The sequence below is a fragment of the Epinephelus moara genome, chromosome 18 (genome assembly GCF_006386435.1).
Source record: "Epinephelus moara isolate mb chromosome 18, YSFRI_EMoa_1.0, whole genome shotgun sequence".
NCBI classification, from domain to species: domain Eukaryota; kingdom Metazoa; phylum Chordata; class Actinopteri; order Perciformes; family Serranidae; genus Epinephelus; species Epinephelus moara.
Window position 1 is genome coordinate 24555292 of NC_065523.1, and position 25125 is coordinate 24580416.

The 25125-nt window shown below is 41.0% G+C and overlaps 1 protein-coding gene and 1 long non-coding RNA gene across 2 annotated transcripts in view; both read left to right on the forward strand.

The window, feature by feature from the left end:
• The window catches only part of LOC126405131 (uncharacterized), a 17530-nt gene extending 13141 nt beyond the window's left edge, over positions 1-4389 (forward strand). Inside the window, exons 2-3 of the long non-coding RNA XR_007571557.1 lie at positions 206-287; positions 4314-4389. This is a non-coding gene — a long non-coding RNA (uncharacterized LOC126405131). The remainder of the gene's footprint in view (positions 1-205; positions 288-4313) is intronic.
• The window catches only part of LOC126406154 (nuclear GTPase SLIP-GC-like), an 82058-nt gene that overhangs the window by 51349 nt on the left and 5584 nt on the right, over positions 1-25125 (forward strand). The window contains exons 5-23 of the mRNA XM_050070331.1: positions 5513-5546; positions 5759-5851; positions 6871-6938; positions 7256-7303; positions 7903-7936; positions 8658-8750; positions 9315-9405; positions 10755-10971; positions 11100-11324; positions 15457-15663; positions 15788-15963; positions 16797-16890; positions 16980-17067; positions 17255-17376; positions 22873-23049; positions 23150-23304; positions 23488-23614; positions 24415-24523; positions 24635-24768. Coding sequence (XP_049926288.1) covers positions 5513-5546; positions 5759-5851; positions 6871-6938; positions 7256-7303; positions 7903-7936; positions 8658-8750; positions 9315-9405; positions 10755-10971; positions 11100-11324; positions 15457-15663; positions 15788-15963; positions 16797-16890; positions 16980-17067; positions 17255-17376; positions 22873-23049; positions 23150-23304; positions 23488-23614; positions 24415-24523; positions 24635-24768 — 2292 coding nt within the window. The remainder of the gene's footprint in view (positions 1-5512; positions 5547-5758; positions 5852-6870; positions 6939-7255; positions 7304-7902; positions 7937-8657; positions 8751-9314; positions 9406-10754; positions 10972-11099; positions 11325-15456; positions 15664-15787; positions 15964-16796; positions 16891-16979; positions 17068-17254; positions 17377-22872; positions 23050-23149; positions 23305-23487; positions 23615-24414; positions 24524-24634; positions 24769-25125) is intronic.

Below are 25125 nucleotides of genomic sequence, written 5' to 3' on the forward strand. Positions count from 1 at the left end.
GAAAGAAACGACAGATGGTCAGTTATTTGTGATGTAACTTTCCACCAAATATTTGCTGAGGACACTTTTGTCAGAATGCCATTATCAGTCTCATGACCCCTTCTTTTCCTTTAATGAACTATAACTGATTGTAACTGTTTCCAAAATGCCAAGCAGTAATGGTTGATCAAAACATAATTTTTGTTTATTTCTCTTTACCTTACAGTTGCTGTTCTTCGTCATGGATGGTTTTGTTCGGAACAAATTAACTGAATGGGGTCTCAGTGAGTGGATAGAAACATTTCAAGGTAATACTGAAATGTCTTTTAATGCTTCTGTGTTGGGCACAAATATTATACAATGTTGGTATCTACTCATACAGACATAAAAAATGCTGCAACATGTTTCTGTAGCACAGTGCTGACTTACCATTGACAGACATATTTTTAAGACAAAGGGAGTGATCAGTGTTGACAAATCCTGACAATTCTTGTCTGTGTTTAGAAAGTAAAAAACAGTATGAGTAAAGATCTTGTACGTTTTATGATTAATACGACTCCTCCAATCCCAAGCTTGCATTCACACACTGAATCTGAATAAACATAGCCAGCCAATCAGGACATGCCTACCTGAACATAGTATATAATAGGGGGTGTGCCCGCCACCGCACATCCTTCATCCTCCTCAACGAGCCATGGCCCCAAGGTAGAGGGCTCCGCCTGTGCTAATAGAACTAAGGTAAACAACGACACTGCTGTATATGTCCTCGACACGCACTCTACTGAACAAGGCGGCTGACACTGTCACACCACTTGTGGAGTGTGCATCCATCTAGGGCTGTGCAATATGACGATATATATCGTGTGGCGAGAGAAAAATGTCTATCGTTTCACATTTTGCTCTATTGTTTATATCGTTGCAAATTGATGCAAATTACACTTTTTACGGCAATATTTTTCGTAATTTGGAGTCTGTCCATCTTTTGCACAGATCACAGTGATAAATTACTCTTCTTGGCTTTTTAATTTGCGAAGCTTTTACGGCACTTACAGTAACATAACGAGTTTAAATAACTCCGCTGTCTGTCTCTGCTGCGCTGCACACTGGCACAGAGAGCAGAGACACAGCAAGATGGCAACAATATTCAGACCAAATCAAGTGGTGCGGAGTACAACCTCAATGTTGAGCGGAGGTGTGTGGGGATGTGGGCGTGTTTGTGCCTTAGAACATAACCGCTGTGAAACAATCAGAAAATAACATTGAATTGATCTGATTCACCAGCTTTCTCGTCCATCCCAGTGGGAGTATCCCTGCCTGTAGGTTTGGGAGATAAAATGCCAACACATGAAATGGGCAGAGCAGATGGAATTTTGCCACCCTGTCCCCCTCATAGGGTAGTCGGCTGGCAAACAGACCCACTTCTGCTTTCCTGAACCGAGTCCAGATCTGCCTCACCACCNAGGTTTGGGAGATAACATGCCAACACATGAAATGGGCAGAGCAGATGGAATTTTGCCACCCTGTCCCCCTCATAGGGTAGTCAGACCCACTTCTGCTTTCCTGAACCGAGTCCAGATCTGCCTCAGACCCACTTCTGCTTTCCTGAACCGAGTCCAGATCTGCCTCACCACCTCAGGTGAGGCCTCCACTTCCACAGTCCTGGAATGTGAAGAGCTTTCAGAGACAACAAGTACTTTGAGGCCCAAAACCACAAGTTCTCTGCCATCCTCAACAGAGCAGTGGACCAAACTCAGCCCTGCCTATTGATGTAGGCCACCATGGTGTGGTTGTCAGGCCTCACCAACAGGTGCTTTCCCTGTGTCAGGGACCTAAAGCTTTGGGGGGACAAGAAACACTACCTGTAGCTTGAGGAGGTTGATGTGAGACCTCCGTTGGAGGCCACACACAACCAACTGCTCTCCCCAGGCAGGTCCATCCCTATACTGATAGGGACACATCTGTGAACGCCATGATGTAGGAGGCTACCAACCAAGCGCTGCGTGTGCTTTTTGGCATCCAAGCAAAAGATGGAAAACCACCTCTGAAAGTGCCACATGTGCAGTAGCCTCAACAGTACTACTGGATGGGCTGTTGCCATGAACCCACCTGCATGACATTCAATGCTGTCACCATTGCACCAAGCTGAGAAAATAATGTAAAATTTGTTATTCAATACTGCTATGAAAGTTGAGATTTGTTTTCTAACAGACCCACGCCGATCACAACATTCATGAATGAGAACAGCACTGTAATTCCAGCAACTGTGATTGCTTACACTAGCACAATTGCTGGATTCTCTGTCTCTGTCCTGACGCAAAGCCCTCTCTGGGATCTGCACCTAAGCACCTCTGCTGTGAGGGGATGATGTTGCGGTGTGTCTGTCGCAGCAGCCTGGGAAGATGGGGCAGCTACCCGGGCCATGGATGCTCTGTGCCGGATGTGTTCTCTTCTCCTCACCACATTGCTATGCTTCATCTCATCTGTTCCTCTCTGCTGACGACCAGGTGGCAAGTGGCAACTGAGCCGTTACATCTCCTCCTCCAGCCTTTTAAAGCACTGAGTGACTGATGAGCAGTGATGGGAATAACGGCGTTACTAACGGCGCTATTTTTTTCAGTAACGAGTAATCAAAAAAGTTACTGTCTCCCCCGTCATAACGCCGTTACCGTTACTCACAATAAAATGCGCCATTAGTCAGCTTTACTTGAGTTCACTGAAGCGGCTTTCACCCAAGCAAGCTCCTTCTCAGCGGAGCTCTTAAGTTTTTTTTCTTTGGTGAGGGCAGGTGAGGGGGAAGGAAGGGAGAGACAACCGCATAAGTGATGATGATTGGCTTAGGGAGAATAACATTTCATCATAAACCAATCAGAGGCAGAGTAGGGCGGGTATTCAGAAGCACACAAGCAGGGTTGTCAGGTCCGCTTAGAAGCAACAACTTTGGGCTTATTTTTTGTAAAGTTGCTTACCAATTTTGGGTTTGTTTCTAAAGTGGAGTTATTTGGGCTTGCTCTCTAAACATCGCCTTTCTCTATCTATCCGTCTAATGTGTTAGTTAAACGCATGATAGTATGTTGGACTGCAGGATGTTTCCACAGCTCTGCTCCCTCTGCCCCTCTCCTTCTCTGCATACACACAGCTGACGGTCAGTCAATAAGACTTATCACACTTAAATTGTGTGATTAATGGAGATTCTTACACACACACACACACACACACACACACTCCTTGATCAGATATATATCTGACCGAGGAGCACAACATAATGCTCTATCTCTCTACCAGCATCTCCCTCTCCTCCACACACACATGCACACACCTCACCTCCTGATGCTTTCCTTTTATGTTAAATACACAGGATATAGTTGTATACAGTCCATGGCAGCAACACTCATGTTTACAACAACAAAGTCACTATATAAACTCAAAAATATCTCACTGGAAAAAAGACTAGCATGTCAATAAAATTAATATTCCTCCTGACATCACGTAACGTTATCTAAGCATGAAGCACACAAACATCAGTATCAGTCATTCATCCGGCTCTCTGTCCCCCCTCTACTGAGGACACTCACTGTCTGCAGGTCGGCTGCCTCAGGTACATCTTCAGATACAGTGTTAGACTACAGACAGCTTTAATTTTAGTTAGCTCCACTTGTGTGATGTGCTTGTGAAAACCATGATCATAAACCATAATAGCAGTAAATGAGAGACTGTGGACAGAGTGGATTGAAATATGGCTTTCTACATAAAGTATTGGCTTTTTACTGGCAGAGGTTTTATTGCACTTACTCACAGTAACAGTAGTACTGCGGCCTCTCTTCTGTTGTATGACTTCACTCTGTTGTGTTTGCGTGTGTGTGCTGTGGGGAGGAGGTCAGCGCTGACATGCAGAGAGCAAGAAGAAGGCTGCAGCATGATGATCCATGAAACCAAAACTTTAAAAAGTAACGATAAAAGAGCCAATAACATATTATTATGGTCTTGATTAATTTTGCTCCAGGCCGTTTAATGGGCCACTCAGAGGTTGCTTCTGAGTTGCATGAGGCCCGCGTGCCACCAATTGAATAGAGTTGCTGTAAGGTGAAACATCTTCAAGAAACTCAAGCAAGTCCAGTTACCTACGATATAGCACTTAAGATTACCATGACCTGGATGACTGAGAATCCTCACTAACATAAAATACAATCAATATAATCATACAACCAGGCTATCAGCACTGTGTGGCTGTAATGCTCACACCTATTTCCCTTCTCATATCATATATTTCTGCAGCAATTTGAAATTAGTTTTAGTTTTGCATTACTATGATTTAACTGAATATTTTTTGATTACAGCTCAACGCATTGACAAGAAAAATCTTTACTGTCTTGGTCATCAAGAAATCACTGACTTGATCCCAAAACTGGGACCTGGGGCAAAATTCAAGAAGAGACTAGAGTTGTTAAAGGTAATGTTCTGCACTGTAAAGACAATTAACAATAAACATAATACAAAAATCTCATTGACAACAATTACATTAAAGAGAATGTAACATTTCCTAAAGGTGCTGTTTGTCACTCTGGAGGAAGATAGTTGATCGTTGAGTCTCATTCCCAGGTCGTCAAATACTGGTGCTTTGAGTTGATTGTTCAGTCCAACTACCAACCTAAAGTGTCTGTATTTGACGACCTGGGAATGAGACTCAGCAGTCAACTATCTTCCTCCAGAGTGACAAACAGCAACTTTAACTATTATTGATTTGCAACTATTTTCTTTTGTTACTAGAAGAAACAAAACACAACAAATCCAAAAACAGTTGATTCTCCTGCTCAAGTAAGTTGAAAACAGTTTCACACAGTTAAGTATCATCTAAGGCACTGTTGCCCAACTATTTGACATGGCAGTCATGTTCTCAGTTGTATTGTAATGAACTAATATCATGTTCTTCAGATGTCTGTTTGAACGTTTGTATTCAGTAAACTGAGGGGAAAATATGATCATATGACTGAGCTTCAGAGAGTTGTTGGATAAGAGCAGGTGGGCGGGCAGGTGTCAAATCTGTGCAGAGTACTGGAATAAAAACAAGGACACATCATCAACAGTATGATAATAACATCCAAAACACAAACTTCAGTCTCAGTTTCTGTGACAGGAGAAATACTTTCAAAATACAAATGTTTAAGAAGACAAAAACGGCCAGAATATACAGAGTTACCTACAGTGCCGTAGCCCCACCTAGGAAAAGTCACTATTCCATTTTAGGCACTGAAGAGTCCTGAGACAAAGACTGAGACTCTTGACTGGAGAATCATGTCATTGAATCACAATGTTGACTAGGGGGAAAAGGACACTGAACTTGATCACCTGTTAGCTCTTCTCTGGACTCCACTTCCCAGGGTTTCACCCGGCTCATCCCAGACTGAATGAGAACATTAATGCAAATTTTGGTGTGTGAATTGTAAATTGTGTTTAAGCCTGTAGAGCCCTGTTGGAGGACAAATGCTATGGAAATATATTTTCTTGATCAAACACAAATTTACTTGTTCAACCTCAGGTTCGTCCATCCACCAGTGCTTCAAGTGATAAAGGTGAGATACACAGTATCTTAATGATTACATGTAGTGTTCACATGTGTTTTTAATGCAACAATATCTTGCTTTGACTAGGCAACTCTACTAAACAACAATTTAAACGCAACACTTTCCTTTTTGTTTGGTATATTGAGACCATGTTTCAATTATGTGAGAGGTACATGCAACAAACTTTTTTTTTGTTTTTGCTTTTTTTCCCATCCAATAAGAAAAGAGAAAGTTGGATTTTCAGGGCGAGTCCAGCAAATGGCAATCATCGACCAAGAAACAACGATGTGAACCTAGACCGCGGTCATACTCAGGTATTTCCAATACTTTCTGAACAATGGCAGCCTCCCACAGGCTTATACTTTTATATAATGTCATTTTTTACTTGTATAGAAAATGTCTGTTAATATCATGGCTTCAGTAAATATTATTTCATTGGTTGTTTGTTAAAATCTTATCAGTACAACTCAAACAGTCAACAGCATGCATACCCTAAGGATTAAACTACATCTATCTATACAATACAATACATACTGTACAGTAACATGCAACAATACATACAGTATGCTTCTGATATAACATCACCATTAGAATGTCCTTGGGATGTTGTAAGGGCAAACTCTTTGATCTCTAAGTGTTTGCCCTCGGCTTTAAGTATTCCCTTATTGGTTGCTATATGGTCTGTAACCATTTCCTGCAGGAAAAATTTAGGGACCATACCAGTCTCTTAATTGAAAAAATATGTGGAACATAAGACAATGGTTGAATTTATGGTGACGGAGGAGGAGGAAGAGAGGACACATTTTTCAGGAGTGTGAAAATCCACTGGATACTACGAGTGATGCACAGCTTGTTAAATGTTTGCTGAATAAGTTAGTCTGGTTTTATTAGTTGTGAGAAATCCTAATTAATCTGTTGGAAGGAGTAGGCCAGATGTTTACCGTAGCTAGCTCGGCTGCATTAACATGTCAGTGGTAATAGCTATTACACTGTTGTCAACATTGTAAAGTTTACTCGTGCACTAGGAACTTTGTAGATAGTGACGCAGTTTTTATATGGTGTGGGAGTGATTATAATAATGATGGCTCCAGTGTGTCATCAAGCCATTATTTTAGGTCCACCCAAAATTGCAAGACACTGAAACTACTCAAAAGTCTAACTCTACAATGCAGCACTGTGTGGCTGTAATGCTCACACCTATGTCCCTTCTTATATATTTCTGCAGCAATTTGAAATTAGTTTTAGTTTTGCATTGCTATGATTCAATTGAACATTTTGTTAATTACAGATCAATGCATTGACAAGGAAAGTCTTTATTTTTGTGGTCATCAAGAAATCACTGACTTGATCCCAAAACTGGGACCTGGGGCAAAATTCAAGAAGAGACTAGAGTTGTTAAAGGTAATGTTCTGCACTGTAAAGACAATTAACAATAAACATAATACAAAAATCTCATTGACAACAATTACATTAAAGAGAATGTAACATTTCCTAAAGGTGCTGTTTGTCACTCTGGAGGAAGATAGTTGATCGTTGAGTCTCATTCCCAGGTCGTCAAATACTGGTGCTTTGAGTTGATTGTTCAGTCCAACTACCAACCTAAAGTGTCTGTATTTGACGACCTGGGAATGAGACTCAGCAGTCAACTATCTTCCTCCAGAGTGACAAACAGCAACTTTAACTATTATTGATTTGCAACTATTTTCTTTTGTTACTAGAAGAAACAAAACACAACAAATCCAAAAACAGTTGATTCTCCTGCTCAAGTAAGTTGAAAACAGTTTCACACAGTTAAGTATCATCTAAGGCACTGTTGCCCAACTATTTGACATGGCAGCCATGTTCTCAGTTGTATTGTAATGAACTAATATCATGTTCTTCAGATGTCTGTTTGATTTTGATTTGAAACTGATTTTATAAAACTTTATTTCATATGATGACTAATGAAAAAGCGCTGCCTATATTCTTTGTCTCTGTGTGAAGGGGCGTACGTTTCTCTGCCTGATGGCAATATATGAAATATGTTAGGATTTCCTGGTGGTCGTATCATTGACACGCCAAAAACAGCTGCATCTGGGGCAGACAATTTTTCCAAGAAATGTTGCCAGATCAGGTGATTTTCCACCCAACTGGGCAGCTTTAGGATGGAATAAATTAATTTGCTGGGTTGACAAAAGTTTGGCCTGGTTCGTCATAGTGCAGACATTTATACTATTTTCAATATTCATTTTATTCAAGACTAATATTGATTGTTTGGACCAACCTGGCAACATTGCTAGCTAGAAGGCTACTTAACCAGGCTGGCTGGTCAACCACCACTTTTAAAACATTGTTTTAAAAGACAAATTTACATGTTCAACCTCAGGTTTGTCCATCCACCAGTGCTTCAAGTGATAAAGGTGAGATACAAAAATTTAACTTTTTTTTTGGCTCCCTTTCTTTGCCTTAGGATGGTCACAATAAAAGGTTATTCTTAAATGTGCAGTTTCATGACACAACAACATAACATAAACACAACATAAAACCACATATGTCACAAGCTTTGAGGGAGCGTGCCATCGGCATGCTGACTGTAAGAATGTCCACCAGAGCTGTTGCCCGTCAGCTGAATATTCATTTCACTATCACAAGCTGTCTACAATGTTGTTTCCCTTAATTTGGCAGTACATCCAACCAGCCTCACAATGCAGACCACGTGACCACATCAGCCCAGGACCTCTACACCCCTGCAAGATCGTCTGAGACCAGCCACCAGAAAAAGCTAATGCAACCAAAGAATTTCTGCACAAATCTTGCCCTGGCAGCAGTATATTATCATAACTGACTTGTGCAGTTGTTTCATTAGACGTACTTCCAAATTTAGGGAAATGACATTGGAGACATCTTATGATATTGAAATGAACATTAAGTTCCAAGGCAACATCTCTGGTCAAAATTCGTGCAATCAGCATGCCAACAGCACAAACCCTCAAAACTTGGCAGATCTGTGGCATTATGATGTGTGATCAAACTGCACATTTTAGAGGAGCCTTTCAGGGGCCACTTTTTGTTTTTGTGAGAGGCACATGCAATAAACTTGTTTTTTGCTTTCTTTTCTTTCTTTTTTTTCAATCCAATAAGTGAAGAGAAAGTTGGATCTTCAGGGCAAGTCCAGCAAATGGCAATCACCAACCAGAAAACAACAATGTGAACCTAGACCAGGGTCATACTCAGGTATTTCTAATACTTTCTAAACAATGGCAGCCTACCATAGGGTTATACTTTGTATGTACCTTTATGTGCTTCTATAGAAAATGTCTGTTAATATCTTGGCTTCAGTAAATACTACTACAAGCTGGCGATGTAGTTTTTATATGGTGATAAGGATGGCTCCATTGTGTCATCAAGCCATTATTTTAGGCCCACCCAAAAATCCTGAACACAAAAATGGTGAAAAACTATTTACCAGTCTAACTCCACAATGCAGTACTACACAGTTCCCCGTCTTTCCCCATTTCAACAAGTATTTTCTAAAATGTATAATGTGTTAAGAAAGAAATGATTGATTTTTCTTTACCTTGACTTTAAATTAAAAACTTTAAGCATTAAATGCAACCGGGCACTGGTGCTGAGTAAATAAGAAATGAGGCTTTAACTGGATAATGTATTAACCCAGATAATACACTCTGAGAGGGATTCTTTTTCTCCTTTTTTATGTAACAAGACACCTGATTATGCAGTACTGCTAACTTTATACACTGGTTCCTGCTGAATGGTTCGTTGCTTTTACACTGACAGAAGGCTTTATACTGTCTGATGTGAAAACCATCATGAGATATGTCCAAAAAAGGCTACCAGACCAAGACAACAAACTCAATCAGTTCCTCAAGTAAGTATTGAGTTTTTCGTATTCCATATTCTGTGTTATATGGACCTGGTCTCACTCTGCCTTGTTGAGTCAGTCTTTATTTTGCTCTTAAATTAGTCAATGCAAGTTGGACAGTTTCACAAAAAGCACATACTGACTTTTTATAAAAAAGTTAGCCACCTTTTCCTCAGGCTCTTTCAGAACTAAGAGCCATGTTTCCATGGTAATTGTCTGCTGACCAGCGGCATCTGATGAAAAAAAAAAGAGGAAAACATGGCTCATCATCTGTGGTTTGTTAACGATGTTTGGGAGTGAGTAATGAGGAAAGAGTTTTTGTAGACCGTAGAACACAGCAGTCAAAATAACCAGTTCAAGCAGTTTTATTATTTCCTCTTTTTCTGTCTGCCTTAAAATCAATAAGAAATAATTTATTCCCTGGTCCTACTAAAAGAGAGGCTGAAGGTAGAGAAGACAGTCAGAGGGCAGCACAATGTGGCACCAAAGGCAGATAGTTACAAGTTAATTGCTACAACCACGAGACACACCTCACCCAATCTAAAGGTGGTCAAATTCCACTGGCACTACACACCACTTAACTACAAACCCTGGTGTTACACCGCATGCAACTGTCCTTGGTGCCCCCACTGGCTGCCTCCAGGGAACCCTACAGGAAGACAGGAGGATCAGGCTTAATTTTCTTAAAATTTCCTAAAACAATACAATCAAGTGGATAATAATTGGTGCTTGACAGAAATTTAGGTTCACACAACCCAGGCAGCCAGGGTGTGTGTCCTCTAGAAACAGCTTGGGCTTGCCAGCCGCTAAAGTAGTTTAATTACCACAATTGGGTATTTAAATGGGAAGGGCTGTGTAAATCAAATTAAAAACAAAAAACAAAAACAATTTTAATTCAGAATTTTCCAGAGTTCATGGCAAATTAGTCCTACTGAAGATACCCTAGGACTAGATAGCTTTGTGACATCATTAGATGTCTGTATGAAACTTGACTGTTAGTTTGATCAAAGCCATATAGTCAAAGTCTATCTTTGTGAAACTGAACCCAGGTCATATAGAACTTCAGTCTGCCTTGAATGGTGAAAAACTGAAACCAATAAGCGAAAGACGATATAAAGCCCTGTAAAGCTGAGGGGAACCTCAAAGTCTGGTGATAACTCTGTGTGGTGTCATCTCTTGGTGACCCTTCTCACATGCAAGTTGACATTCAAACTAATTAATATGAAAATATTGATTACAGCTGTTTCAGTAGGCTGGTCATACTGTAGATGTTTTTCTATGTTGACACGTTCTTTCAGTGTTTGTTTATTTTCCAAATTGATCAATTAACTCATGTTCAACCTCTTGTACAACAGGAAGAAAATTAAGGATTTGAAGATCGACAAGAGGGAGCTGGTCGGTGTCTTTGGTAAAACTGGGGCTGGAAAGAGCTCTCTGATAAATGCTGTCATTGGAGAGAAGAATCTCTTGCCTTATGGGAGGGTCAAAGCATGTACCACAGTCATGATTAAAGTGGAGGCTAACATGCTACACCAAAGATATGAGGCAGACATAGAGTTCATTACAAAAGAGGTAAAATTAGTTAAAAATACTGTATTTATGTTCACTTGAAGCAAACTGAAAATTAGCTGCAAAAATATAGTTGCTGATTATTTCACATGATATTTGAATTACACTGAAATAAATTAATTCATTTTAAGGAGTGGAAAGATGAGTTGTGGTCTTTGTTAAATTTCCTTGGGGATAACGCCAATCGAGAAGATGATCAGGAAGATGACGAGGATCATGACACTGCTGACAAGCTGTCAGCGCTGTATGGAGAAGAATGGAAAGACAAATCCCTTGAAAACCTCATAGATAACAAGTATTTTAAAGAAGTTCCAGAATTTCTCCAATCCAAGAGAAAGCTTTTGACTTCTGAATCAGTGAGTAAGATAAGACTTTTGTCTTTTTTTGGAGGGGGACAGGGGATCCTTAGCTCAGCTAAGGATCAGCGCTGTGTGTCAAGTTTTTCCAGGAGCAAATCTGTAATAAACATTATATTTGGGTTATGCACTTTTTTAAACTTTGAAAGTTTAGAGTGTATGGGGGCTTATAACATTGTGATAGAAAAATTCCTGTGCTCAATTATATCTCTTAAGTTGTTGCAATAATTTTTGGGTTGATACCATTTGTTACAGTTGCAAGATAAGATATGAGGGGTTTCCAGATTTTATTAAATTGTTGAAGCCTATCGTTCAGGGCAAATCCCATCCTTTCCAAATGGAGTGTATTAGTTAAGTCCTCTAGCCACATCTTGGACGTAGGGACAGATGTGTTCTTCCATAGTATAAGAATTAGTTTCTTTGCTGTTATGAGGCAATAAGAGAGAAAACGTTGCTGTGTCACGTTTATCTTTCTGAAGATTTCAGATATCCCAAGAATAATGAGCAGAACCCACAGGCTTAATCCTGGTGTTCATGACCATAGACATTATGTTGCAGATATCAATCCAAAAAGATTGTATCTTTGGACATAGAGCAAATCTATGTACAAGTGTTGCCACAGAAGATTGACATTTGTCACACATAGGCGACACCTCTGGGTTTATGCTATGTAGTTTCTCCTTTGAATCGTAAAGCCTGTGTATAATTTTAAAGTGGATGAGACAATGTTTTGCATTATTTGAGCAAGTATGTATATTCTCAAGGCTTTTTTTCCCATAAATCATCTAAAATTAGTTCACCAAAGTCTCCTTCCCACTTCTACTTGAAATTTTTTGGAAGAGGGAGAATTCGTTGATAAAAGAGTATTGTAAATGTGGGAAATCAACTTACTTTCATTTGGTGACAGTTTCAGACAATCATCTATTTTTGATTGCGTTCCAGTTTCAAAATCTTTTAAGTATTTCCGTATGTAATCTCGAACTTGTAGGTAACGAAAAAAGTTATTATTCTCCAGTCCATATTTCTAATAGTAATTATTTAATCCCAATAAGCAACTTAACTTCCCAGCAGGACCCGTGGAGTACCACAAGGATCAGTACTTGGCCCACTTCTATTCAGTCTATTGATGGTTCCTATTTTTAAAGTCTTTACAAATTAACGTCAGTTTTTGCACTTATGCTGACAAACCACAAATCTACATTTCTCTTTCACATTTTCCCATTGAATCACTGTCAGTGCATTGAACAAATCATTGGTTTGCTAAATAAAGACAGAACTGGGGTGATTGTGTCTATCAAAATCTGGCTGTTTAAATCTAAAGGTTTTGCAATTGTGACAGTTTTTAAGTTCCACTATGTAAGAACCTGTTAGCCACCAATTAGCACTGAAGAAATGATTAATCCACTTCATATTTATTACTAGGCCTATTTATGTAACTAATTTAATCTTTTTTCTTTAGTTGGGATCTAAGTCTTAACACAGACCAGACCTCGTAACAGATCTCCAATTATAGTATCAAAATGGCTATTGGAAATAATTAATAATTATTGATAATTATTATTAATTATGTCAAATAATGTGACCTAATTTACAAATAAACCACCTCGTGGGGAACCATTCCTGTTAAGGGAAAATGATAGCCAGTTAATGATATCAGTTTCATAAAGTTCACCAAACTATCAATTTGGAATTTTTAATATTAAATAACCATAACCAAAATTAATAGTAAAGCCCAAAGCATTTTGGAGTTCTTGACATAGCAGAGGATGATCATTCATTCACTCTTGTGTAACATTAAACAGACAGCAGGTGTGATTCCAAATGCATTTATTCACAAAGAAAGCAAAGCGACAAAGAGAGAGAGAGAGAGAGAGAGCGAGAGAGAGAGAGAGAGAGACTCAGGCCTCTAGTTTCGCAGACCAGGCAAGGCCGGCACTTCGCCAACTGGGTGTGGCCAGGCGGGTTTTGCAAGTTTGGCACACTGTGCGCCCTGGCGCAGCTACTCCTCTTTCCCACCTCCATCTCTCCTACCTGCGCAAATCGGAAAGAGGGAGGAGAGAAGGCGTGGAGTGGGTTTTACACAGCTGATTCACATCACACCAATCAAATGAGCCCTCTCCCTGCCCTTAAATGCACCGCGCGAAGGCGTAATGAGAGTTTACTCAATTCGCCATGGCAGAAGAGAGCAGCAGCGTCAGACGGCCAAACTTCTCCCAGGAGGAAACTGATGTTTTGGTCCGGGAGGTCCAAGCTCGCAGTGTCCGAATATACGGAACTGCGAGCAGACCTCCACGGGCTGATGATGCAAAGGTAGCCTGGGAGGAGGTCACCACAATTGTAAATCAATGTTGCGTTTCTCTCGTGCGCGCGCGCTCTCTCTTTCTCTCTCGCAGTCTCACTCTGTTTCTTTTCTTTTGACTTTTCTAAGATGACAGATGCTGAATATATACTCCCTATCTGATGCTGTGGCTGTTTGTGGTTGGCTGAGAGGGATGTGAACTCATTAGTTTGCAGCTGTGTTAATCAAATCAGGTTGGGTTTCCATTACGCGTGCCAAACGTGCCAAACGGTGCCAATCCCCTTTGATCTGACATCAGATGTGACGGGACAGTCGATATAGAGATACATTTATGTGCTGATTGCAGATAGTTGCATTGAATAGTGTTTTTTTGGGTATTTATTGCATTGTTAATGTGCCTGATATTCTGGAAACCTGCCTGTGAGGTTTTGGTGACGTGTGCGCACTGTCCGCCGGTCAGCCAAACTTCGGCTTACACCGGCTGCGCTCCGCCTGCGCTGACAGTAGACCTGGTTTCAGCTGGCGAGCTTTTAGCGCACCTTCGGCGAAGCCTTTTGGCACGAAACTGTCACTGCGGCAAGCTGGATCTGTCGACACCTCCCCCTGCTGCGCCGCCACACCCATCTCAGCGCACCTCGGTCTGCCAAACTACCAAACTGAGCGCGCCTCGGGTTGCGCTGCTTGAAACTAGCTCTGCGCGGGGTACGCCACCCTATGCTGCGCCGGGAAACTAGAGGCCTCAATGTGTGAGTATGTATGTGTATGCAATTTGTGTGGCAAAGGTACTGGGATAGTACAGAGGATGATTAGTTGCATGCAAGACTCTGTCTTGGAAAAGCACTAGCAAACTAACATCACTTAGCTTTGGTGAAGCCAACTAACCAATAACCCCACAGCAAACAATTACAAGAATAACTCAATAAACAGCATTAAATCACAATTGACAACGTTAAACAGTCTTGCTTAGCCTGTACAACCATACTAAAGTTATGCCCAGTTGTTACATTACCAATCCTAGAATGGATGGAGGGAAGAGTCGCTTTGTGGTGTGCTGCTTTTGTTAGCTGGCAGATGAAAGCTGGAAAGAGCTGTGGTTCCAGAAGCAGTCTTTGCTGCGTCCTTGTTCTGAAGGTGCAGATTCGAGGAGCCTGGTCGCTCGGTGTCCTTGCAGAGTTAGATATTGGGGTGCTAACTGAACTTGGTTCTCCTTGTTACTGGAAAGTCAGTTGCAAACCTTGTGTTTGGCACACTGACTTCTCTGGTCTCCAGGTTCTGCTCCTGCTGTGGGCATACAGGGGTGTGAAAACAGGGGAAGGGCGTAGCAGGTCCTCCTGTCTATGTTGTACCTCAGCTGAGGTCCAGGAGCAAGAGAGCAAGAGTCTAAGGAGCAAGAGCCTGTCAGCAGCTCAGGAGAAAAGAGAAAAGAGTCTTGGAGCAAGTGCACCCTTCAATGGTTCAGGGACAAGAGTGTGAGGAGAGCAAAACTTTGAACAAGTTTGCTCGGTGACATCACAGAGTCATGTGTCACTGTGAAAGTACTGTCCAATCAAGTTTAATGACTGCTCTATCACTTGTGGAGAGATAGCTGTTTGAAACAAAGAACATACAGTCTCAGTCAACATCTCAGATGACAAGACCCAGAGAAAAGCCAATGTCCAGTTTAGATTTTAACAAATGACAAATCATCTGTGGACCACTGAATGCTACTTTCAAAGATAATGTCTCTCACTTGCTCTCCTTTTTATCCTATCCTCTTGTAATTCTTTTATGAGTTTGTGCATACAAATGAAATCGCCTTACGTTGCCTTAATCTGATTGTATTGTTGATTGCAGGCTAAAGAGCTATCTGCAAAATTAGTCAAATACACAAGGAGTGAATCAAACAATGGAGAAGGAAAAGAAGTAAAGAAGTGGTATTGGCCACTGGTGAAGTGTGTGACTGTGAGGGTCCCTAACAATGATCTTCTCCAGCATGTCACACTTGTTGATCTTCCTGGAAATGGGGACCGCAACAAGAGCAGAGACCAGATGTGGAAAGGGGTAATTTATTCACATGTAGTGCTGTTTATTGTGTCTTACTCTGTTATCTGGAAACTTAGCAATGCTTTTTACATAGCACTGATATTTGATGATTCATTATTGACTTGTTATTACATCCCTTCAGGTTGTTGGAAGTTGCTCTACAGTCTGGATTGTGACTGAAATTAATCGAGCAGCAACAGAGCGTGAAGCCTGGGACATCCTGAAAAGTGCCAGTAGCCTCATCGGAAATGGTGGCGAGTGTCAGCGCATCCACTTCATCTGCACCAAGTCTGATGATATTGGAGATACGGATGATCGGTAAGTGATTTAAGGTGCCAAAAGTAAATAGTTTAATATAACATTCTAATTAGACACTGAGGCATATGGTGGCTCTATTGTGTTGTTTTTGTATATGCGTGTGTTTATGTTTTTTTTTACATTTGCAGAATATGTAGAATAGTGTTCTCAAATAAGAAATGAGTTTCTGCATTTGTTTGTCTTTTCAGTATTAGCAACCAACATAACACTATATTTTACCAGGCCCAAAGCTTCCTAAAATTGGAAGGAACTGATATCTAACTATGAATTATTGGGAATTTATAAAAACTATGTAATATATAATTTGGTGCGAATATAGGGAAATTGAGACACTGCTCACTTGAATCACTTCCAGTTAATTAATTAGTTAATTGAATTCATAGTGTAACCTAGACAGTCTTTTAGTCCGTGCATGGTAGGTCAGCTGAATATAAAAACACTTGATATTTGTCTGCAGGCTGGAAGTCAGTTTAACATATAAAACATAAAGTTCCTAATAATAGGTTAATAGATAAATAACGAATAGTTACTTGGCTTAAAATGAGTTCTTTCAAGGAAATTTCTGTAGAAACAACAACTACTTGTAAACGCAACACAATTAATTTAGCTAAAATAGCAGTCTCTAAACTTTGTCTTTTTCCCTGAAATGATTACCAAAACATTTTGTAGAAAATCACAGACTTTGTTTCCTTTTCAGTATGAATGGTAGAGTTGTTGGTAACAAAAGTGTTTTATCCTGAGATGAGTGAAGACCACTGTGCAAGCTGGAATTTCAGGTTTAATTTCTCCAAATACTGTATGAGGTGTCACTTCATAAAAATATTTTCTTACAGTTCAAGAGATGCTGTTCGTGCTCTCATATTTAAAAACAACAAGCAAGCCAAGGAAGAAGTGAACAAAGAATTCAGAAAACTCAAGGAGGTTAAGGTGAGTTTAATGGACTAGTTTAACAGAAAATGAAACACAACAATTTTCTACAACTGCAAGAATGATGTGAAATCAAACCTTTTTTTCAGAAACATTTCAGTTATGAAAGTTTCAAAGTCTTCACAGTGAGCTCCAAAGAGTTTCTGAAGCAAAAACGTCTGACGCCAGAGGAAACTGGTAGGCGACATCTCATACTGTATATGAGCACTCTGTGGATAACAGAAAATGTACAACAGCTCCAACACATTTTGTTTTAGTTTACTTTCACCACTTTAACTAAAATAAAAATAACTAATTGAATTTTGACATTTGAATTTAAGTATGTAGTTTAAGTATGTAAGATGTAATCTGATTTTTTTCACAGAAATACCCAGACTTCAGGAATTTCTGCAAGAGCTCAATGACTGTCACTCAGAGACATTAAACTATGTGTCAGGAGCTCATGGGATCCTCTCTCTGATTCAAGGGGCCAGAAGTAGAGCAGGGGTAAGATCAAGTCAGGCTGAGTGTCCATACAGTGCTTTTTTCTGAGTGGCAGCATCTCTATTCAGTTGTTCCCAATGAGGAGAGAAAGTAAAGGTGCCGTACCCAGCATCTCTGACTCTTTTGTGCAGCCGCTCCATGCACCTCTACTTACAACATCTCTGAACATTTCCGTGTCCATCTATCCCGAGCTGTATGAGATGTCAGATAGAAACAATCACAACAAAGACAGTTCAGCATTTTTGGAGGCAGGGGCCTGTTTCATAGAGCGTGCTTAGAAAAGTGGAGATTTAAGATTTTGCCCCAATCAGCTTCCAGGGTGAGGGACCGCTGGCAAGCTGTTGCCGCGCCTCCTCCGCTGTTTTTGTTGTTTAATCTCAATATATTGAAAGTTGTCTTGTAGAAATGTTGGACTCTAAACCCATCTGTTAGATTCGGCTTGTTCGATCTAACACTCTGCAACACTGAAACAGCAGTTCAACAGTCTCTACCTGTCTGCTGCTACTGCCTCGCCACTCGTTAGCCAGAAGCTAGATCCGCCGGTTAAGGGCTCACCTGTACGGGACTCCTGGGGCTCCTCTCCGCATTCTGTGGCTGGATAGCCTGTTCTGGTGTTGAAACAGCAGTTCAACAGTCTCTACCTGTCTGCTGCTACTGCCTCGTCACTCGTTAGCCAGAAGCTAGATCCGCCGGTTAAGGGCTCACCTGTATGGGACTCCTGGGGCTCCTCTCCGCATTCTGTGGCTGGATAGCCTGTTCTGGTGTGCCCCATGAAGCACACATCTTCGCCGCTGCCACCCTGCCAGCTCTCCTGGGCCCTTACCTGTGCCCGTGGATTGCTGTCAACGCGGTGGACGGCTAGCCTGCTGATAATCCCCAGCGCCGTCCAACTGGTTTCCCCGTCTCCAGCGAAGCTACAGCCAGCACACTCCACTCCTCCACCTCAGCCGCCCTGGTTCTGAGGCTTCAACATAATCACCTGGATTATCTACCGCTGGATTACGCCGCAGCCGACCATTACTCAGTAACGGAGATGTTACATCTCTGGACCTTCTCCAGGACTTCTCCACCTCAGCTCGCACACCACCACCACATTCTCAAACGATCAAGATATATCCAATGAGGCTCTGGACGGAACCTAGATATTTTATGCCTCACTGAGACATGGCAACAACCAAATGACTTCTCCCAGCATAATGAGGCTGCCCCACCTGGTTTTTCTTTTATTAGTAAACTCTGTGCTACTGGGAGGGGGGGGCGGCCTCACTCTCCTTCACCGTGATAGCATCAAAGTCACTGCTGTCACTGTCCCCCATCACTCCTCTTTTGAATGTTTAGCTGTAAAACTCACAGGCCCCAAACCCACTATCATTGTTACCATCTACAGACCACCAAAACCCTCCACTGTTTTCCTCAATTAATTCTTATCACTACTAACATCTGTATGTGCAATGTCCCCCACTGTTATCCTCCTCGGCGATTTCAACATCCACATTGACGACCCATCCAGTATCTTTGCAAATGACCTCACATTACTCCTGGACTGTCTCGGCATCACACAACATATCAACCTCCCAACCCATAACAAAGGTCACATATTGGACTTAATCTGCTGCACTGACATCACTCCCACAAACCTTGCTGTCACAGATTTCCCCATTTCTGACCACAAAGCTGTACTTTTTGACATTCACACCCAATTACACAAAGCCAAAGAACAACGGACCATCTCCTTTAGAAACATCACACATCAACACCACAGATCTTTCCACCCCGATCAGCTCCTAAATCTTCATACAACTCCAACCTCATCAACACTGGTACAGGTAACAACAGAGTCCTCTTCTCAATAGCCTCCTAAAACCCTCCCTCCAGACATTTCCACTGATCAGTGCACTGCCTTCCTGGACTTCTTCAGCTCCAAAATCAACACCATTCACCAACAACTGGCCTCATCTTGCACCTCCTCAAATGATCCACCCTGGATGATCACCACTGGTTTCCGGTTTCCGTCCAAAACACAGCACTGAAACAGCCCTGGTCAAAATCACCAACAACCTCCTCCGTGCAGCCGACTCCGGACTACTCACCATTCTCATCCTCCTGGACCTCAGCGCAGCATTCGACACCATCTCCCACCCGCTACTCCTGGACTGCCTGGCTGGCATTGGGATCACTGGTGTTGCACTCTCCTGGTTCACATCATACCTCACTGACCATCAACAATTTGTACAATTAAGGAACCACAAGTCTGGGTGTTCGGGTGTTTCACTGGGTGTCCCCCAGGGGTCAGTCTTGGGTCCACTTCTCTTCATCATCTACCTCCTCCCCCTGGGCACAATCCTCCGTCACCATGGGGTCCATTTTCACTGCTACGCTGACGACACACAGGTCTACATCTCCTCCAAACCCACCACTGCCATCCCTCCCACCTCCCTCACCACCTGTCTTGGAAGACATCTGGAGCTGGATGAGCAGGAACTTCCTGAAGCTAAACTGCAGTAAAACCGAGGCCCTGCTCATTGGCTCCAAATCCACCCTCACCAAGTCAGAGCACACCCCAGCTCCACCCATCATCATTGACGTATTCCCTGTACCCTTCTCCTCCCAAGTCAAGAGCCTCGGCGCCATTCTGGACAGCACCCTCTCATTTGCGCCTCATATTCAAAACATCACCCAGACTACATTCTTCGTCCCTCCGCAACATCTCCAGACTCTGCCCATCACTGTCCCAATCCAGCACCGAAATCCTGGTTCACTCATTTGTCACATCCCACATCGACTACTGCAACGCCCTCCTCACTGGCCTCCCCATCAAACTCATCAGCAGACTGCAAATCATTCAGAACTCCCAGATCATCACCTGCACCAAATCATCTGACCACATCACCCCTGTTCTCATCCAACTTCACTGGCTCCCTGTACAACACCGCATCCACTACAAAAACCTTCTCCTCACCTACAAAGCTCTCCACAACCTAGCCCCCACTTACCTCTGTGACCTCCTTCAGGAATACACCCCCTCCCGCACCCTCTGCTCAAGTACCATGGGTGCCCGAGCCTTCAGCTGCTACATATGCAGCCTTTGCATATTTACATAGATGCACACATCCCCATAAACACACATGTAAGCAAACATGTATATATGTGAATATAAGCATACATAAACACCTTTAAAATCCTACAATTTTATATAAATACGAGTCGTGCAGGTGGGTCTTTAACAACTTTTTAAACAGAGGAACTGAGTCAGCTGATTTAATGTTAAGAGAGATAAATTTGGTGTGAAAATAATTAAAGTGTGATCACCCTTTGATATAAGTCTGGACTGTGGGACTTTTAACAACATTTGGTTTTCTGATCTGAGGGATCTTGAAGCAGAATAGGGGGTTAAGGGCTCTGAAATGTAAGGCAGAGCCAGACCATGGAGGGATTTAAAAGTAATTAATAGAACCTTAAACTGAATTCTGTACTGCATGGGGAGCCAGTGTAATTCAGCCAACACCCTTAATGTGCTGATTGAAGTTAAGGTATGGATCAAAGATGACTCCCAAGTTTCTAGCGAGTGTTGTGTGTAAGTTGTTAGTGATCCAAGGTAGGGGGTGACACTGTTGGAGGTGTGGTCATGACCAATAACCAGGATCTCTGTCTTATCTTTGTTAAGCTGTAGGAAGTTGGAAGCCATCCAGTCCTCAATGAAAGCAAGGCAGCAGTGCAAAGAGTCCAGGTTGCGATGATTTCCAGGGCTAAATTAGATGTACCACTTAGAATCATCAGCGTAACAGTGTCATGACACAGAGATGAAATTGTGAATAACATGGCCAAGGGGTAAGATATACAAGCTAAATAGAATAGGCCCAAGGACTGAGCCCTGTGGGACATCATATGACATTAGAGCAGTTGATGAACTGAAGTTGTCAACAATGACTTTGAACTTTCTATTTGACAAATGGGATGCAAACCACTTAAGAGCAGTTGCACTTAGACCAGCCCAGTTTCTGAGTCTGTTGAGTAAATTCATGTGATCAACTGTATCAAATGCTGCAGTCAAGTCCAGTAAAATGAGAATGGTATGGTTTCCTGAGTCTGCACTCATTAAAATGCCATTTGTTACTCTAAGTAGAGCAGTTTCGATACTGTGGTTCTTTCTGAAGCCAGATTGGAATTTATCAAATATGTTGTTTTCTTCTACTCTTTCTAGAAGTTTCTGAGCAACCATTTTCATCAATTGTTCATATTAGCGGTAATTTGCATACTGGACGGTGATTACTGGGCAGTGTGGGGTCTAAATCAGGTTTCTTAAGGAGATGCTGGATACAGGCCTGTTTGAAGTAATCTGAGACCTTGCTAGACAAAACAGATTTATGAACAAATTTTAAAAGCCATGGGGCAATGACTTCAAAAATCTTGTTGAAAAACTTGAAATAAGCAAGTCTCTCAGTCTTTATCAGAGAGTAAAATGATGACATTAACTCTCTCAATGGAAGTCGATGGATTTGATGTTTAGTTGTTTTCCATTGCCGTTTGGCTCTTCTGCATTCTCTTTTTAGTTTTCTAATTTTTTCATTTATCCAGGGCCTTGGGTTTGAGGGATGACATGACCTAGCTTTCAACAAGGCTATTTGGTCTAAAGTTCTCAAGTAAATACTGTTATAATAAATAACCATATCATTTACATTGTTCCACTGGGTCATACATTCATCAGCACTGAAGATGGCGGCAAAGTCTATAGCTGAGTTGCTATGTAGAATCTGAGTGAACACAGTTTGCTGAGACCCAGGAGTGACAGAAATGCAGTTTATGTCAAATAAAACCATTTAATAAAATCTCTCAAGCAGAGGGAGTTCATGTCTAAACCCAGGGTAGAAACCAAATCAAGTGTGTGGCCCTGCTCATGCGTAGGAGATTTTATATGCTGTTTTAAATTAAAGTATTGACATTTAGATAAAAACGCAGAAGTAAAATGATTATCAGGGTGGTCAACATGAATGTTAAAATCACCAACCAATAAAATGCAATCATAACTAACAACAACTGCAGAGATAAAATCAGAGAATTCTGATTAAAAACTACTATTGGGTTCAGGAGGGCGATAGATGGCAATACAGTACAACACACAGGGATGTCAAAATGTATTCTCAAGATTAGTGCTTCAAAGCTGGGAGGCTTCTCTACTGTGATGAGAGTACAGTTTAAATCTTTTGTATAGACGACTGCAGGTCCACCTCACCTACCACTGAGCCTTGGGGCGTTTAAAAACATGTAACGAGGAGGAGGACATAATTCTGAAAATGCACTTAAATCGGCAGTTCTAAGCCAAGTTTCAGTTAAGAAGATAAGGTCTGCTTTACTGGTTGAGATAAAATGGGTGGCCATTACTCAACAGAAACAGAATTTCATGAATAAATAAAGAATCAATATTGTCCCCAAAGAAAAACAAATCAGGTAGCAGTATAGTTTCACTGCTTTAAATACTGAATGTGTTGTATTTTATTTCAGGCCGACAAAAACACAGATGTGTGCAGAGAGCTGAAAGAAAAGATGAAGCAGGAACTTAAAAAAATTAGACAGCCCATGCAGAAGACTTATGACACCTTTGAAAGATGCCTCATTGAGGGGGTTGAAAAATCCAAAAGTTCCTGGGAAACACTCTTGAAGTCGGTCTTATATCCTCCTGTACGTATTTGAATCATAATCACATCAACACAACTGATTTTGGATCACATGTGAATTTATATCTTTAACATGTTTCTGTTTTATTTATTTATTTTTCCAGAGAATGAAGGGCAGCGCTTTTCACGGGATACTGAAGTGCGTAGTTCAGAATGGCGGCACTCACCAAACAAAGAAAAAAAAACTAATAAACCTCAATATGAAGTTAACTTCATGCCTGACTGACAGCATTGATGAGGAATTCAAGAAGACCTTCCCGTAAGAAATGACCTCATGAAGACATAGTTGGCTATTCTTTACAATCTATGGAGACTCTGAAATTCTGCATCATACAGTTGTACAGATTATGTAATATAATGCATTAATACTAATTATAATATCAAAACACAAACTTGTCAACACTTCCTGTATGAAACATTTCAAACTGTTAACATGTTTCAGAAATGAAGCAAAATGTGGACCATTCAACGGGATCATCAACTCATTTTCACTTGAAACAGAGAGGCTGATGAGAGAGAGGCAAGAGTACAAAGATGTCGAACTGCAACTGATATTTCTCAAGACAGAGGTAAAAGTTGACGATGGTGCCGTCTTATAGCAAGCGTATTTCTGTCAGTTAAAACTGACCCAATGAAAAATGAACAGCTGCTGCAAAGCCGACACATCCCCCCCATGTCAACATACTGAAGATTTTGGACCTAAGTCGACAAAAGATACGTGCACCCTCACATGGTGGAAAACAGGTCCTACTCTGACAATTAGTTTAAACAATTTACTGCTTGTCATCGAAAAATACAATGAACAAAGTTAAATGCAACACTTCTGTTTTTGCCCCAATTTCACAGATTTAAGTTAAAGATCTAAGACTTTTTATGCACTCAGTAGATATATCTCTCAAATTTGTTCAAATCTGATTTAATGGGCACTTCTCCTTTTCTAAGATAATGCATCCACTTGATAGGTGTGGAATAGGCATATCAACATGCTGATTAAACAGCATCATTACTACACAGGTGTGCCTTAGGATGGTCACAGATAAAGGGCCACTCTAAAAGGTGCAGTTTTATGACACAACACAATGACACAGATGGCACAGGTTTTGATGGAGCCTGCTGTTGGCATGGTGACTGCAGGGATGTCCACGAGAACTGTTGTCCGTGAACATGACCATAAAAGTGTTTAAGTTTAATAGTCACCATCCTGTATAATGTCTCCTGACCTACATAATGATGTGATCATTTATTGACTTGTATTGTTTTTGCATTTTGTGTGGACCCCTGGGAGAGTTGTTACTGTGGTAACAACTAACGGGGATCCTGAATAAAGAATAAAGAATTAAGAATCTGTATAATTTGTGGTCTTTCTAAGGAAGAAAAAATGAAGACAAAACTCAACAAAATCATCCGGAAGCAAAAGAAAATGATCTACAAGAGTCTGATGGAGACAATTGAGGAAAACATGAAAGAATGCTACAGAGGTAAGATAGTAGTTCGTGACATATACAACCTGACACAATATTACTACATACCTACATTTAATGTGATTGTGCTGAAAAATTTAATTGACATAATTTAACTGTTTATTTTAGAAGCAGCAGAAATTAGCGGAGAAGGCTCACTGAAAAAAATGAGGAGCACTATTGAGAACCATGTACGAGATTCAAAGGACATCATGTTTCAGAGGGCTAAAAATGTTATGTTGGAGCAGCTGGAAAACTTGATGGTTTGTCACATTTTACTATTTGTCATATAATTAATCAAATTTGCTGCAAATCTTTATCTTCATCCATAATTCTCATATCTTTAATGAAGAAAAAAGTGCATCATTCTGAAAGCTGCTTTTGCTACTAAAACACTGCAGGGACTTTCACAAACATTCAACTATTGTTATTTATCTGAGACAGAAACATACAAAAGATTATGTAGTTAATACAGCTGCATTTGTATTTAGGGGTTCAAGCCCGAGCTGAAACCCTTTTGTTTTTGTACTGTTTTGTTATTATTATTATTATTATTACTATTCAGAAATGTTCTCAACAGGAAGTCGGCCATTTTGAATTTACTGTGCAATTTTGGTGCA